General features: G+C 37.1%; 2 protein-coding genes across 2 annotated transcripts; both read left to right on the forward strand.

Moving 5' to 3' along the window:
• Positions 1-14,822: 14,822 nt before the first annotated feature.
• Positions 14,823-15,406, forward strand: CGCS363_v008649 (uncharacterized protein; the record flags this gene model as incomplete). The annotated part of the gene is made up of 3 exons (XM_036640498.1): positions 14,823-14,833; positions 14,894-15,170; positions 15,224-15,406. 3 exons carry the CDS (start codon positions 14,823-14,825, stop codon positions 15,404-15,406), a joined length of 471 nt encoding a protein of 156 aa, XP_036494342.1.
• Positions 15,407-15,820: 414 nt separating this feature from the next.
• CGCS363_v008650 (uncharacterized protein) lies at positions 15,821-17,470 on the forward strand (the record flags this gene model as incomplete). Its single annotated transcript, XM_036640499.1, has 2 exons — positions 15,821-16,827; positions 16,879-17,470. The coding sequence occupies 2 exons, from the start codon at positions 15,821-15,823 to the stop codon at positions 17,468-17,470; spliced, it is 1,599 nt and encodes a 532-aa protein (XP_036494144.1).
• Positions 17,471-17,560: the final 90 nt, after the last annotated feature.

Consider the following 17,560-nt stretch of genomic DNA (forward strand, 5'->3'; position numbering starts at 1 on the left):
GTATTATAATTATAATAGATAAAAATATATTACTAAAGATTATAAGTAACCTAAAAAGCTTCTTTAGAAATTAATAGCTAAATAACTTTAATAAGTTAATATAATTATAAAAGCTTTATATATATTTTAAGTATAAACTAAATACTATAATAATAATTACTAAATTTATCTTAAAAATAAAGAAATATTAAGATATTACTTAAGAGATAGTAATTTTAGATAAACTAAATATAATATAACTATCTTAAGAACTTATTTTAAAACCTTAGCTATAATATACTATAATAATAATAAAATTATTAAGAAATTAGTAGAACTACTTAATAAAATACTATAAATCTAATAACTAAAGCTAGTTATTTTATATAAGACCTCTTAATAACTCTATTATAAAGAATAATAAATCTAAAAGGAAATAGAAATAATTTAATAAGAGGATAATAAATAGATATAATTATACTAATAAGAAAAATTAGAAAAAGAACTAAAATATTAATATAATCTATTAATAGAATAATAACTCCTTAGTATAACTAATAACTAAATCTTTAGAGAAAATAAAAGTTTACTTTATAATTTAGATAAACCTTATAATATTACTTAATAATATACTTAAGTAGAGATTACTTATAGTTTTACTTTTAATATAAATAACTTTAACTTTAAAAAAGAATCTAATAATTAAGAAAATAAAATTAAATAACTTTTAAAGTATTAAGAAATTAATATACTTTAAGATAAATAATAGCATTATTTCTATAATATCTTAGTAGATTAATAAGACTAAGATTATACTTTCTAGCTATATATAGAAGATTATTCTACTTTATAAAGTAATTACTAATAATATTAAACCTTTTTTTAGCCTTAATATTTTTATAATAAGTATAAAGAATATATAGGAGATAAATATAACTATTAATTCTACTTTAAAAGACTTAATAATAAACTTATAAAAAATATTTATATTATATATATTATAATTAGATAGATAATAATAGCGTTTAATAAAAGGATTATTACTTTTTAATTAAGCCTATAGTTCTTTATAAAATATTAGTATAATAATAATATAAAATAGGATAAATATTAGTATAATAAATACTAAATCTATTACTAAGATAAAGCTTATATATAGAGAATTATAAAAAATAAATTAAAACCTCTATAGGTTAGAATCTATAAGAATAGCTTTATTAAAGTAGTATAAGAAAGAAAATAAATCACTTATTTAGGATAATTAGAGTAATTAAAAAACTAGACTTACTTATTAATAATAGATTATAATAAATAATAAGGAAAAGATCTATTTATTAGATATTATAAAGATATAAGAAGAACTTAAAACTTAAAATTATTATTAATAAATAAATAATACTTATACTAATTAATAGTAAAACTAAAGTAAATTTTATTACTTCTTAAACTATTAATAAACTAGAAGTATAATAAAGAAAAAAAAAATAATTATACTTTTTATATATAATAAAAGGAGAAGAATTTAAATATAAAAGAGGTATTATTTATAATAAGATTATACTTTTTAAAATAAGTTATTTAAATTAAAAAGAAAGAATCTAATTTAATATTACTAATATAAGGATATATAATATAGTACTAAGATTATTTTAGCTATAAATAAATAATCTATAGATAGATTAAAATAAAAGCTAACTTTAGTAAAATTATAATAGTTTAGTTACTAAGTAGCTTTATAGAATATAAGCTTTAAATAAATTAATATAATAAGAAATAATAAAATAATATATCTACTACTTTAAAGTAAAAGAAGCTATATTATAATAATTAATAATAGAGGATCTTAAGAATAATCTACTTCTATTTATCTTAGAAGAATATAGAGTTTATAAGAAACTTTTTATAACTAAATTAGAAACTAAACTATTAGAATATATTAGTTTTAACTATAAAATCTCTCTTAAAGAAAGAAAAGAATTATAATTTAATAAAATCTATAGTTTTAACTTAATAGAAATAGAAGCTTTAGATAAATACCTTAAAGAAAACCTTAAAAAAGGTTATATCTAACTTTTAACTTTACTAATAAGAAGTTTAATTTTATTTATACTAAAAAAGAATAGAAAGCTATAATTATATATTAACTATTATATATTTAATAAAATAATAATTAAAAATTACTATTTATTACTATTTATTAATAAAATAAAGAGATTTCTCTATAAAGCTAATTAGTTTATAGCTCTTAACTTTAAAAGTATATATAACTTAATTAGGATAAAGTAAAAAGAAGAATAAAAAATTACTTTTAAGATATATAAAGGATATTTTAAGTATTTTATTATACTTTTTAGTTTTATTAATACTTCTATAATATTCTAAAATATAATTAATTTAGTTTTATATAAATATATTAATATTTATATAGTTATCTACTTAGATAATATCTTTATATTCTTATTAATACTTAAGTAATATAAAGAAGATATTTATTATATCTTATAAGCTTTTTAAAAAGCTAAGCTTTTTATTAAACCTAAGAAAAGTAAATTCTATACTTAGAAAGTAGAATACTTTAGATTTATTATTACTTCTAGAGAAGTTTAAATATTAAAAAATAAGATTAAAGTTATTAAAGAATAGCTAATACTTAAGAACTTTAAGGAAGTCTAAGGATTTTTAGGTTTTATTAACTTCTATTAAAAATTTATTAAAAACTATAATAAGATTAATATAGCTTTTATTAACCTTAACTATAAAGATACTTTTTTTATATAAGAAGAACTATAATAAATAGCTTTTTAGAAGATTAAGGATTTTATTAGTAGTAAACTAATCCTAATAATATTAAATCTTACTAAGTAATTTAAAATAAAATTAAACTTTTTAAATTATATTTTTAAAGTATAACTATTTTAATAAAACTTAGAAAGATAACTTTATTTATATACTTTTTTCTCTTATAAACTTTATAGACTTAAACTAAACTACTAAATTTATAATAAAGAACTTATAGTAATTATTAAGGTATTTAAAGAATAGAGACTTAAACTTTTAGGAATAATTTATAAAGTATTTATATATTTTAATTATAAGAATTTCTTATACTTTATAACTTTAAAAGTACTAAATAAATAATAAGTTAGATAGTTAGAATTCTTATTAGAATTTAATTTCTAAATTATTTATTATAAAGGATTAAATAATAGTAAAGCTAATACTCTTAGCTAATAACTAAATTATAATATCTTAATACTTAAAGAAACCTAAATAATTCTTAAAAAGAATAATAATAGAGACTTAATATTAATAACTAAACTTTTAATAATAGCTAGATAATTTAGTATTAACTTATTTAGTAAACTAGATAATAAAGTAATTATAGAATTCTATATTTAACTTATATATAGTTACTAAGGAATTATAAAAACCTAGAAATAACTATAATAGTAATATAGAGAAAAGGTTATTAGAGAATATATAGTAAAAATAATTAAGGATTATAAGGTATATTTAAAAAGTAAACTTATTTAATATTAACTTTATAGTATATTATAACCTTTATTTATACTATAAACTACTTAGTAATTTATATTACTTAACTTTATTATTAAACTACTAAAGTTATAAGAACTCTTTATAAGAGTATATTATAATAGTATTTTTATTATTATAAATTAACTTATAAAGTATACCTATTTTATCCTATATAAAGAAGTAAGTAATATTAAAAGATATATATATATATTTCTTAAGTATATTATTACTAACTATAAAATACCTTAAGAAATTATATTAAATAGAGATAAAATCTTTACCTCTAATTTTTAGAAATTAATTATATTATAACTTAGGATTAAATAATCTATATCTACTATATTTTACTTATAAACTAATAGATAGATAGAATAAATTAACTAAATCTTTAAAACCTACCTCTATATATATATTAACTATAATTAAAATAATTAGGTTATATTTTTACTAATTACTTAGTTTACTTATAATAGTATAATTAGAAAAAGTATTAAAGAATCTTCTTTCTACTTTAATTATAGCTTTAAACTAACTACTTATAGAGAACTTTAAGTAAGCTTAGCTATAATAAAAGCTACTACTTTAGTATAATAAATTAAAGATATCTAAAATAATATATATAAAGAACTTAAATTTATATAATATAAGATAGCTAAGTTTAGTAATAAATAATAAATTAAAGGATTAACCTTAAAAGAGAGAGATAGCACCTATCTTATATAGCAAAATATTAAAATAAAATAACTAAGTAATAAACTTAATTATAAAAAACTTAGACCTTTTAAAATCTTATAAGTTATCTCACTAGTTAACTATAAACTTAAACTTCTAGAAACTATAAAGTACTACTTAGTATTCTATATTTCACTCCTTAAGTTAGTATTATAAAGATTATAAATAAATAACCTTATTATTATAGAAGATAATAAACTAAAATATAAAGTAGAAAAGCTACTTAACTATTAGTATAGAGATAATAAGTAGGAATATTTAGTTAAGTAGAAAAATTATAGATATAAAGATAATATATAGGAACTTAATAATAACCTACTTAACTACTAAGATAAGATTAATAAATATATTAAAATACTAGATTATATTAATCTTAAGGATAAACTAAGCTTACTTATAACCTTAGAAGAATTTAAGGAATATATAAAATATACTAATAAAAGGGAAAGATAAGTATAAGAAGAAATATAATAGAAATAAAGAGAAGCTAAGAAATAAAGGATATAACTCCTATTAGTATAAGTATAACTAAGAGGACGCTTTAAACTAATATAATAAGAAAATATATCTATTTAACTAAGAATACTAGAATATAACTAAGACTCCTCTAATAAGAAATTTAAAATATTAAGATTCTAATTAAGAATTAAATCTAAGTTTAATACCTTAAAACTACTTATAAACTGAACTTCTAATATAGAAAACTCTATAGAAGGAACTTTAAACACCTCACTTTCCTCTATAACTACTAATATCTCTTTATAACCCTTCTTAAAAACTATTCTCTTTATTTTATAAATATAATTTAACTTTATAAATACTTTATTTACTTTAGCTTACGCTTTTTATAACGCCTCTATTCTCTTTTAAAATAACTCCTTAGTTTCCTCCTCTTTATTATTTAGATAATAAGACTCTATTATTAACTGCTCTACTATAATTAATTAGCTAAAAAAGAAAACTTAGAATAGATATTATTTTATATTAGTAGATTATATTATTAGAAGTATTATAGGAATAATAAGTGCTACTAATAGTAATATATTCTCTATAAACTAGTAACTTTAGTAATATTTTATAATAAAACTTTTTTAAATAATAGTAATAATAAGGTATAACTTTAAAACTGTTCTCTATAATATTAAGAAAATAATAATAGTAATAAAGTATAGAAATTATAAGATTTTTAATAATATAACTTAATATAGTGTTAGCATTATAAAAATAGGAAGTATAATTAATAGATCCCTAACTTAAGACTAATAACCTATTTATATTAGGTCTTAAGGATAAGACTTTTAGAGAGGGGACCTAATATTATAACTTATAAATAAGGATAATAGTTAGTTAACTTACTTTAAGCGTTAAGTAGCTAAGATAGGATATTTATACTATAATATTATAGGAATAATAAGGATTTACTTAGAAATAGAAGAACTATAGTATAAGTTATATAATAATAAGATAAAACTAAGTAGATAGTATAGATTATTAAGTACTTAATAAGAACTATTAAGTACTTATTAGTAATTACTAAATACTTATTAGTATTAAGTTAAAAATTAATAGCTAAATAAAAGAACTATTTAAAACTTATATATAATATAACTTTAAGCTTAATTTATAGTTAGATTTCTATAGCTTTTTAGTAATTAATTTAATATTTATTCTTAGGATACTTTTAGCTTACTTTTACTATATATTACTTATTAAGTTTAAAACTGATTACTTTAAGGCTCTAAAGACCTAATCTACTACAGCTTATAACTTTTAACCCTAACTACGACCTAGTGTACTATTAGAACGTATTAATCCCTAGCTTCTATTAGTAGACCCTATTATCAGATAGCTGACCATAACATGCAATTAAGTTAATTTTGCCCCCTATACTTATTAACTTAGTAATATTTTTACTAGACTTTAATTATTAGCTAAATTATAAGTTAGTTAAGTTAATTCTTAGAGCCTCTACCCTACTTATAATCTATACCTTTACGTATACCTTTATATACCTTTATACTTTTATATACTTAAATTAGTAAAGCTAAGGTTAACCTATAGCCTCTTATTAGTTAGCTATTTATATATAAGATATTAAGTCTAATAATTCAATTAAAGGGTCTGAAATTGCTTACTTAGGTGGTAGTGATAGCGTTAACTTAGCCGATTAGCTTATATTACTTGCTAAGTGACTTACACTTGCGGCAGCGCTGCTGGTAGCTCGGTCGAATGGCCCACGAAGAAGAAAACTTTGTGACAGCTTAAAACTCACGAACAACTACTGTGCTTGCTAAGTGTTGAGGTCATAGCTATGACTTGGAAATGTTTCTTAGTTAATAACATGTTGATAGACGCTAATCATCACCACGTCTCTTTGGGTAACCGATATCTTGACTAAGAAGTAGACGAGATGAAACCATCCCACATATCTCCACACCCCTGTTCATAGAAATGCAGTCTTCAAAATGAGCCGGTCTTCTGAATCATCCTGTGGTACGTCTCCGCAATCATCCGGGAACTGGTGGATTTTGATCAGCAGAGCATGATCTATTCCATTTGTGACGCCCGTTGTCTTGTTTCTGAGTTTCGTACGGCTGAGAAAAGACCTCAACCGAAAGTTTGTCGTTTTGTTCAGATGCTCTCGAATCGCTCTCCACTCGTTGGGCCGAGATCTGTTCCCTTGCATCTGGGAGCTCTCTTCCACCAGCCGCGCGAACTCAATTTTCTGTTGGGAGAACTTGCGTCGCGACGTCGACTTGTTCAAGTCTAGAATGTCATGGGCGGTGATGTAAAGTCCAAACTCTAAGCAAAAAGACAGAATACTACCTCCCTGCTGTAGTTTACGGATTTGTGCTCCCTCACGCCTTCTCTCCGACCAATGCACCTCCCTTGACGAGTCGTATCTGAATTCACTTTCCACATATAGCTGTGAGAGCCTAGTCGAAACTTTGTCAAGTTCAGTAATAGCATAGGTTTGAGGCTTTTTTGAGTTCCGTTCCTCGATGGCAGAGTATTTGGCGATTGCTTTGATAGAAGCCCAAGAAGACTGGAACCAGGTTTGTGCAAGAACAGTGGCAGGCTGCTGATCTTGGAAGACTTCTGAGTGCTTCATGTCGAGTATGACGGCTTTCATGAGACATGGATATGGATTGAACTGTTGAACCCCACCGTTTTCGACGAGATGGGCCTTTGCTCGCACATCCTCTAGGAAATCCACCACGGTCTGATGCATGAACTGAACCGCCCGAGATCTTGAGTCGGAGCTAGGAGATGGGGGCATTGATGCGACCTCGATGAGCCCTAAGCACCGGGATCTCAGCCGGCCCTCAGTCGACGAGCACAACTCATCGAGCTCTTTGTCGCTGAAATAGTTGAAGCCAGACTTCCAGGCGATATCCAATTTCTCGTCTTCCATGTCTGCAAAACCAAGTTGCAGCAGCGTTAAAGGTTTTGTCGCACGATACACAATCTGGAACAGCTTCGAAGCCTGCTTGATGTATCGCTTCTCAATGCTCGTGAGCATGTGCATGTAGAGCTTGAGTAAATCCTCCGGCAGTTCCTTGAGACGATCCTCAATGTCTGAAACACGATCAAACTTTTCCAAGCCCTCGCAGAGCGATCGAACGACAATCTTGACCCACAAAAATACCCCACAAGCCTTCTTGACAATGACGGCTGCAAGACGATGAGCCAAGTCTGGATCATCCCTCTGTTGTAGGTCACAGACTCGTTGGTTTGCGCTGAACTTCGCAAAAGCGTATTTCATGATATCCTCGTGCGTGAGCTCCTCGAGCTTGAGCCTCGGTCGATCCTTAAAGTTCGCCTCAAAGAGACTATAAGGACGGCTCGATACACAGATCTTTATATTCTTATTTTTGGCCAGTTGGGTGATGAAGTTGGTCAGATCGCTGTAGTCGCCATGGTACTCGTCGAGCCCATCAATAAACAGACAAATCTTCAGTGGCACTACTTTTTGTAATACCAATCGCTGTAGCATGTCTTTCAACTGAAATTTGGTCCAGGAACAGCCCGTTTCAAACTTGCCTTGGTCTTTTGCTTCCCGGATAGCTACGGGTATCAACTCCCTGTGAGTCGCAAGAAGTTGATATATGAGAGACTGCAATAGGCCTTCCTGCGACTTCTGCATCTGCCCACCAGCGTTCCAAAAGAAGAATCCAGCTGCGACGAAGGGAACACCTTTTGCCCAAGATGTGAGCAGCGATGCCGTTTTTGCATGCGAAAAGATGTATTTCATGAGGGTAGATTTGCCGGAACCGGCCTTTCCACTAAACCAGTACAGTGGACTGTCACTGGCGAACCACTGAGGAAAGTTCTCCCATCTCCAGTCTGTAGACTTGGTTTTTTCGAAAACCCACTTAAACGTCTCGCGCTCCGCCGCCGTTATGTTCTCTTCACGGTCACGCATGACGGGGAACTTAAATGAGTTGAGCACCTCTTTCTCCTCCTTGAATATCTCGGAGGAGCACTCGTTCACTTCTCTCGCGATTGCTAGAGTGTTCTCAAGGGTGTCCTGAAGGGCGCTTTGGAGCCTTTTTGATTTCAATAAAAGCCGGCGGTTGGCTAGTGCTTTTTTGACATCGCGTAGAGCTTGGTCTTGCGTCGGAAGACGTTGAGTCTTCATCTCTGTGCTAGGCTTCGGGACAGCTTCCGTTGTTTGGGGAATGCTAGTCTCGTGCTGTTCTCCTATTTGTATCTTCGGTTGCATCAACTCCTGTAACGTTGCTCGCATAGTTTGCAATGTGTTGAACTGATCGGTCTGTCTACTCGATATAAACTCGACACGTCGCCTAAAGATAGAAGTGAGTTTAGCTTCTCAATTCTTGCCTTGACTTCTAACCACATGAATTGATTGAGAGATTTGCGGTACCTAAGCTCGACAAGGATGTGTAGTCGGAGATTTCTGCTGCATGTGGCCAACTCGCGCTTCATTTCCTCTATCTCTGACTCGGCCCAGACCTCCTGAATGGCCAGTTTTAGGCTGGACCACTTTCTATGGCGGTCGCCGTTCTTGATTTTGAGATCATCGAGCCTTTTCAGAAGCCTCAGAGACACAGCTGAACATTGGGCCGCAACCTCTTGTACCGATGTAACGGTTGTCTCATTGGTTGCCTGCGCGACTGTTTGGCCAGTTGCCGCATCGGACCCCGGGCCAGTGTCCTTGTTGGTTGCTGGAGAAAAGCAACTGAGGATAGTCGAATGGCCCACTAGGCATGTGACAGCTTCGTTAAAACCGCCCTCGTTTATTGCATAATAAATCTCGGGCAAGTTCTCTCTTTTGCTCAGACTGCGCCATTTCCCACCCTTTTTGCTGGACGGCTCCTTAACCTCCTCAGCCAAAAAGAGAAAGCCACGCAGCTGTTCATTCAGATACTTGACATCATTCGAGGCGTTGTTGTTGGCATGATACAGCTGCATAGACTTAGAGAGAATCTTTTGGCCGAATTCGATGAATGTGACAATATTGCCTGCCAGGCCAAAAGCCGCGAGCGACTCAATCATCGGCGTTTCGGTGTACCGGCAAAGACAGGCTTAATGCTCAGCGATGTTGGCTACAATGAGAGGGGTTGTATAGTCGAACAAACCCGAGTTTTAGTTTGAATTTGACAGGTCGTTGGGGAAGATTGCTGGTAGCAATATCTATATGTTGTTCACCTGCCGCCTTTCGTCAGGCATGGCCATCAGGATAAGGAAACGGAATGGTGCTGACAGGTACAAAGGTAGTATCTACCCACAAACGAGGCATCCAAGCATATTCATGCTCACAGGCCATCGCTAACCTATCGCAGCCCAACAAATGGCGGAGTATGATTCGCCCCTTTGAATCTGCCTGCAGGCCACCCACGTCACAGCCACATTTTGATGCGCACTGCTGCGTCATTTCACCGAGAAAACGCCTCGTCAGGCATACTAAGGTCCTACCAATTCTAAAACAGGTTTTTAGGATCCAGAATTTAGAAATCAGCCAAGTGGGCTACTTTATCTGTCCGGCGCGTTGCGACCAGATTTCCTGCGTGTTTTGCAGCATCCAGCTAAGCCTCTGCTTCAGGCATTGAGACTGTACGCCATTTTGAGTGTCGAGAATTCGCAAACAAGTCCGACATACACGGCATAACTACATCAGCTTTAAATCGGGTGCCAAATCAATTACACGAGGAAATTTTGACGAGGCGAGCATTTCCAGGAGACAGCAAACCACGGACACTAAATGGTAAGCAATATCAAGAAGCAACAGATAGCGAGTGTGGAAGCTTGTGCTTGGCGGGTGACTAATAATGATCTAAAGAACAGGAAGTGCGTGTCTTTGTAAAGGATTCCCGTGGCGGCCTGAACTATCAGGAACGAAATGGCCCCATCCGTACTATTGTCTTTCGGCAACGTTGCGTGTAGTGTGATCACGGTTGCTTTCACCTCTTTATCGATTTTCGCAATCTTTCTTCAGCTGGTCGAATCAGATCGGGAATGGACGGAACATACACACGCGTATTCTTGGCCGGAATACGTGACCTGTCTGGTTCTCATCGGCATCTGCATTGGCCATAGTTCCGCCCTCCACAACTACATAGAAAGACTTCCCAGCCATTTTTCTCAGGCAGATGAAGACGGACTGGGAGAGTTTCTCGCTGACATAACTCCTTTAGAGCTTCTCAGCATTGGCTGTTTTCTGCTCGGTACTCTCGTCAGGTTTCTGTACGCGCAGGCAGCTTATGACGAGCCCAGGGCCGAGAAAGTACAGTGGCTCATTGGAATTCTGACATCATGCACATCCTTACTGAGTCTTCAGTTTTCAATGTTCGCGGAGATGGTGGCGTTATGCGTCGCTGCGCGTGTCATAGACCAACAGAGAACTTCTGGCTGCGTTGTTGGTTCACTTTCGGTGAACATGCAGACATTGTCAACGCCCTTATCATCTGTCAGTACCATCATCGTCAACATAGACAACATCATTTTGCAGGAATCGGCTGCAGTCACTGTTATCTCCATAGAGAAACACTTGGTGAAGGTGCCCTGGTCTGCCGAGCAAGGAAAAGAATACACAGCCCCAGATGAACGCAGAGATATCGCGCCTACCATCGATATTGGCATCAGATCCATGCTTTCGGAAATAGTAAGCATTGCATTCACGGCCAACAAAAGTCTTAGTTGTGGAAGCGGTGCGACCCGAAATTTCAACTTAGCCATCGAGACACCACTACTCCATTTCGCAGAAAGCGAAGTCAGGGCTCTTCAATTGGAGGGGCTCGAAAGTGTCAAGATCCTTCACCATTTCCCCTTTGACCCCGCGAAAGGAAGGTTCTACTCCATGACCATAGCTCAACTTCCGACTGGCCAAGTTAAGGTTTACTTCACGAGCGACCCTCAAACGGCAATTGACCGATGTCAATACGCAGCCCGACGTACGTGGGATTCCAAGCAAGAGAGAAGTGAATCTTGCATACTACTATCACCACCAGTCAGAGGTCAGGTGGAGGACTCGGTTCATCAGCTCGCCCTGCAGCCATTGGTACTAGCTTCCGTGGCGTACAGAGATCTTACGCAGGAGGACCTGAGAAACCTAGGGCAGAAGACAGACGAACAACGCATAAAAAGCCTTCTCAAAGGTCTGATATATGTTGCAACTCTCGGAATCGATGCGCCACTACTCCAAAGCACTAGAGACGGCGTGCGTCTGTGCCGGGAGTATGGGGTGTTTGTTCGCTTCTGCTCTTCCGCACCCACATTTACGACAACTCTTGTCTCCAAACAGTGTCACGTCTTTACAGCAAGAGAGACGTTCATAAGGCTCGACGAGTTTTGTGACTGGTCACCTGATCTCCAGCGTCAAGTGCTTCCCCGAGTGTGTGCATTTTCAGACTGCGACGCAAACGATTCACTGCCAGAAGGAGTTGGTGTCATCTTCTATGCTTTGAAACGGATGGGAGAAACTCCAGCGTGGGTAGATTGGAGTTCTTTAAAAGTTCAAGCGACCAAGCCATTTTTGCACGGCATAGTATATGGCATTCATTGGGCTCGCTGGTTCGTTGTGGTGATTGAAGGACTCGCGTATCTGTCCATGACGACAACAGCCTTAGTCACGATACTTGTTGTGGTCACCTCTTTCGTCGATACACACGGAATTTCTCTGATTCGGCCGGTTCATGTCATATGGTTTGAGCTTTTGTTTGGTTCGTGGGGGTTGATGGCGTTGGCTATGGACACTCCCCGGTCGGGGCTTCTGCGTCGCAAACCGTTTCGACCTTCGTCAGGCTCCTTGTTCAATCCGCCCACTAAGAAAGTGGTCTTCGGACGGATATGCTACCAGCTGGTAGTTTTATTTTCACTCGCGTACGGAGCCAAATCAGTTGTTGGATATGAGGGAAACGAAGATATATGGGCAGGGAGCATGGTCTTTAATTGTCTGGCGTGGATGCAAATATTCACTATCTTGGCCTGTCGCTTGCTGGAACAACTGCCCGACTTTGGCGACTACTTCCGGAGCGGTTCAGGTTTTAATATCATGTTCACTGTCGTTGTTGTTGCCCAGGTCTTGGTTATGCTGTTTGGATCTACTGCATTTGGCCTCGTTTCCATTGGGCCTAAAGAATGGGTCCTTTCCGTTCTCTTAGGTGCTTCAATGATAGTTGTGGAAGTGATATTGCGAATGATCGTAGTGGAGGACAGGCGCAGTGCTATCGGCGCCTTCAGATCGCGCATTTTCGGTTGATCAGACAAGAACATCGGCCGATGAGCTGATTAGTTTGAACTTCAGCAAAGTAAGCTCCTTGCGGAGGGCTTTCCGCGGTCAATGATTTCTCCTGCAATGACAGCGGGTATTATACAATACCACCTTTGAACTATGAAATAAACTATTTTGTTTTTGATTGTTATATTGAAGATATTGAGAAGCAGCAAGAGGGAACTTACCACTATTGTCTTTCGAAACATCATATTATATTAAGAAGTCCACCTAAGTAATAGATCACCCTCTATAACAGATTAATATATACACTAAAAATCTATCTTTTTATACTACTATAACTTTATATATACTATAAAATAAAATATAATTAAAATATCTACTACTATATATATTTAACTATAATTATTAATAGAACTTTTATAATTATATATATAGTAATTCCTTTTATATATTAATATTAAATAAAACTTAAAAAAGTATTAAGGATTTATTAATATTTACTAGTAATTTCTTAATACTGCTAAAACTTTAATAAAAATCTATATATTATAATAAAATTTAATTCTTTTAAAGAATTTAGTTTATTTTACTATCTATTATATATTAATAGATTTATTTTAGTCTTTTTATAAGTACTTATATATTTAGTATATAACTATATAATAAATATTAAGTATTAAAATAAAAAGTTAAAATTACTATACTATATAATATATCTCTATATAACACTAATTTATATACTTTTCTTAGAATTATTATATTTTTTACTTTATTTTATTATTAGTTAAGTATAGAGTTATAGTTAATATAAATCGCAGAAAATATACCTTTTTATAGGTGATCTATTATAGGGGGTAATCTATTACTTAGGTAGGCTTCTTAGTATTCATATGAGCACATATATAGGCTCATTTTTACGCTCACAGACTCTGCTTCAAACGCTATTTCAGCAATCTATAAATATCTAGCATCTATTGTTATCGATGTATTATAAATCACCTGGGCTGCTTATTTGGCGGTGTGGCCATTTAAACAATGATTTCATCAAGGTGGGATGTTGAAAGCGCAGAAGGGCTCCTTGGGATGCTGCTCAGAAACCAGTCAAGACCAAGTAATTCTGGTACTCTGGTAGAAAGATATTTCTCTGAGGACGAACCTGGCCGAGTTAGAGACGACTTCAAGCCCTGGTGATGCTTCTGACAAAAGGAATAATCAGTGTTTCATCGCTTGAGAATAGATCGAAAAGCTTGAATTCAACCCGTCTGTTTTGAATTGTTGTATGAATGGCTCTTATACGAGAAGCTGCAAGCACTTACAGCATGCCCGCTGTGACACTTGACAGGCGAATCCTGTATCAAAGGATATAGGAAACAAGTATATCATCACCAGACTACTCCGTACGTATTAGAGAGGAAAATGCCCCACACTTCGGGCCCGAGTGCGCCGCATTTTTTTGTTGTGGGGATCCGGGATCCGGTTGAGACACCGAGTGGGTTATTTCCGAGACCGCCACCAGTTCGCCACCTAATTATTCCTGTTGCTCCATTGTCAACTCAGGCTGAGTCAGGTGCACTGCGCTTCCCGGCGCAGTAACCCGGTCGTATGGGATGACGCTTGGCGGGGAAAATACCGAGTCAATGTGGGTCCGGCTGTTGACTCGCAGTCCTGGACTGCGGATACGCTGGGCATCATTTCAATGGATGTTTCCACATCGTGACCTGAATGAATTTGTGTGTTTCTGTATGTATATAATTCGATACCATGGCGTTCGAAAAGATCATTATTCGATCAACTCATTACGAACTCCACAGTCATCAAAGGCATTGAAATTTGAACCCCTTTGCATCACTCACCTTGACATAACCTGCACGCAATCATGTCAACTACGTATGAGACAACTCAATCTTCGCTCGTGTCTCAAGAGCACTAAACTGATAATTGAAGTAGACCCGAATCCCAGTTCTCGGAACTCTCCAAAACCGAAGGTTCCGTGAAGGAAGCCGACGTCGCTGCCGTCTTCGACCAACTCAAGCCCGTCTCGCCAAACCAGCTGATAGGCCAGTGGGAAGGAGGAAGTTTTGATACTGGCCACCCAACGCATCAACAGCTTCGCACATTCAAGTGGGCGGGGAAGGACTTTCGCTCCGTGGACGACGTTGACCCCATCATGGTATATGGCGATGAGGGCAAGCGTACTTGGTTATCAGACTATGGGCATGCTCGTGTAAGTAGCGACAAACGACCGGTTGCTCATGCGCTGCTGATGTTGTGAACTAGATTCGAGAGGTGAAGTATCGCGGCGTCGTTACGGCTGCCATGGTGTACGACAAGTTTCCGATCATCGATGCTTTCCGTTATGTGGATGAGAATACTGTCATCGGGGCGATGGATACGAAGGATCTGAAGGATGCTGGGACTTACTACTTTTATCTCAAGAGGAGACCGGATAGCAAGGCATAGCATAGCATCTCCGAGATTCACACAAGCCGTCGCCGTACATGGTGATACATTCACCTCACTCTTCTCAATGATCCACCCGTCGGATGTCCTAGTGTGAATAGTGTGAGAACTCCAAGCCTTAATCATCACCACAACTCAAGTAGAAAAGCCACAAAAAGACCCGTCCTGCCGAGGTCGCCGGACTTCATATCCCTCCGTGTCCCCGCTTCAATGCACATGCACAGACGGCTCAACCCGCCCCCGCGTCCGCCAGCATTTTCCCCGCATTTCGGCGCGAACCCACCCTCCAACCACGTATGACGTTCGATCCATCTACCCGGGAACTCTTTTGCATAACAAACCTATGTCCTCTCCACCCCGATTCCTCCCCATTGTCCAACTACCAGCAACGCCCTCTAACAAATTCTCCGAACCATGGCCAGCACCCCGGGAACCGCCCCGACCCCCGACGTCCGCCACCACGGCCCGGGCTCGTCGGCCACGGTCTCCTCCTCGCGGCTCAAGAAGAGGGAGGCCGACCGCAAGGCGCAGCGCATCGCGCGTGAGAAGACGAAGAACCGCATTGCGCACTTGGAGGGCCTGGTCGCGGAGCTGAGCCGCAAGGAGGACAACGCGACGACGGTGGCGCTGATGACGCAGCTGGCGAGGGTCACAGAGCAGAGGAACAGGCTGATGAGCTGCATGGAGGGGGCGTCGGCTTCTTTTGTGAGGCATCTGGCGGAGGTGAGGGAGAGTGAAGATGGAAAGGGGGATGGGGGTGGTGGTGATGGGGGGAACTTGTTGGACCCGTCGAGTATGGAGTATCTGAGCACGCCTGCCGCGGTTCCTGTCCCAACGACGCCCCAGGATCATATCGACGAAAGGCAAACTCGCCATCTTGAGAAAGATGTGAACGGTCTCGTGGACGCTTCTGCTCTCGACGTCAGCAATTTCTGGATCGACGAGTCCTTCCCCGTGGACCTCCCAACAGCACCCTCATTATCCACACCCCCATCACCTGCTCCTCCGCCGCCCGCCCCCTCAACGATCAAAGTCCCGGTCAAGTCAGAATGCAGCTGTACCTCAACCTCCCGCACGCGCCGCCTCTCCGATGGCTCCCTCGTCTCCCACAACTGCTGGAAAGCTGGCAACGAGATCCTTAAAGAGCCCTTCCCGCTGACCAAGGCGATGCTCGAGCTGGAGTACCAGGTCAGCGAGGACATTCCCGTCCACGCGGTCCTCCACGGCTGGGACAGCCTGTCCCAAACGGGGCGGATGACGCCGCTGTGGAAAAAGGTGCGGCAGCTTGACGAGCTCTGCTTCGCGGGGTGCGGGCCGCCCGAGCGGCTGGCCGTGTTGTTCATGATTCACCTGTTGATGCGGGCGTATACGGACCCGACGCCGGCGAAGAGCGAGGTCGTGCCGCGGTGGTACCTCAAGTCGTAAGTCTCTCCCGAGCTTTGTTCCTCTGCTCTCACTAACCGTGAGCAAAGACAACTCCAACAACTATCCCCCGAACACGACCCCTCGGCGGACTACTTCACTTGGCCGGCGCTACGCTACCGCTTCGCGACGACGCCGCACCCGTACTGCCACAACAACACCTTCTGGCACATGTTCCGCGAGCACCTGCGCATCGCGTGGCCGTTCGACTTTCGTGACTGCTACGTGCGCAATGTGCACCGCGGCACGTACGCGTTGTCGCCGCTGTTCAAGGACCGCCTGCGCGACCTGCGCGCGTGGACGATGGAGCCGGATTTCTTTGCGCAGTACCCTGAGCTCAGGCAGGATGTGCCGCAGTATCCAGGGCAGCCGTCGCCGGGGCCGCTGTGTGTGTCGAATGGTGGGGTTGGGGCGCTGATGCAGGGTGGTGCGCCGTCGGTGGACGAGAAGGAGGACGAGGGTGGGAAGGGTGGAGGGGGACGGGGTGATGAGGACGAGGGAGAGATGTTTATGGGTGATCTCGGGATCGAGACGAACCCTGAGTTTCTTTTCTTTCAGGATGCGTTTCTCAATGGGAGCACGGCGAAGGAGTACGGGGTCCAACTAAGCAGGCACAAAGACAGTTCGTGTATATCACTTTAGTGTGTACACACCAGATACCAGATACACATCGATATTCATGTTGCGTTCTCGGTGATACTAGAACTATGTGGTCTAGGAAGTACAGCAGCG

Source organism: Colletotrichum siamense (genome assembly GCF_013390195.1).
Source record: "Colletotrichum siamense strain Cg363 chromosome Unknown KSG_Cg363_contig05, whole genome shotgun sequence".
NCBI classification, from domain to species: domain Eukaryota; kingdom Fungi; phylum Ascomycota; class Sordariomycetes; order Glomerellales; family Glomerellaceae; genus Colletotrichum; species Colletotrichum siamense.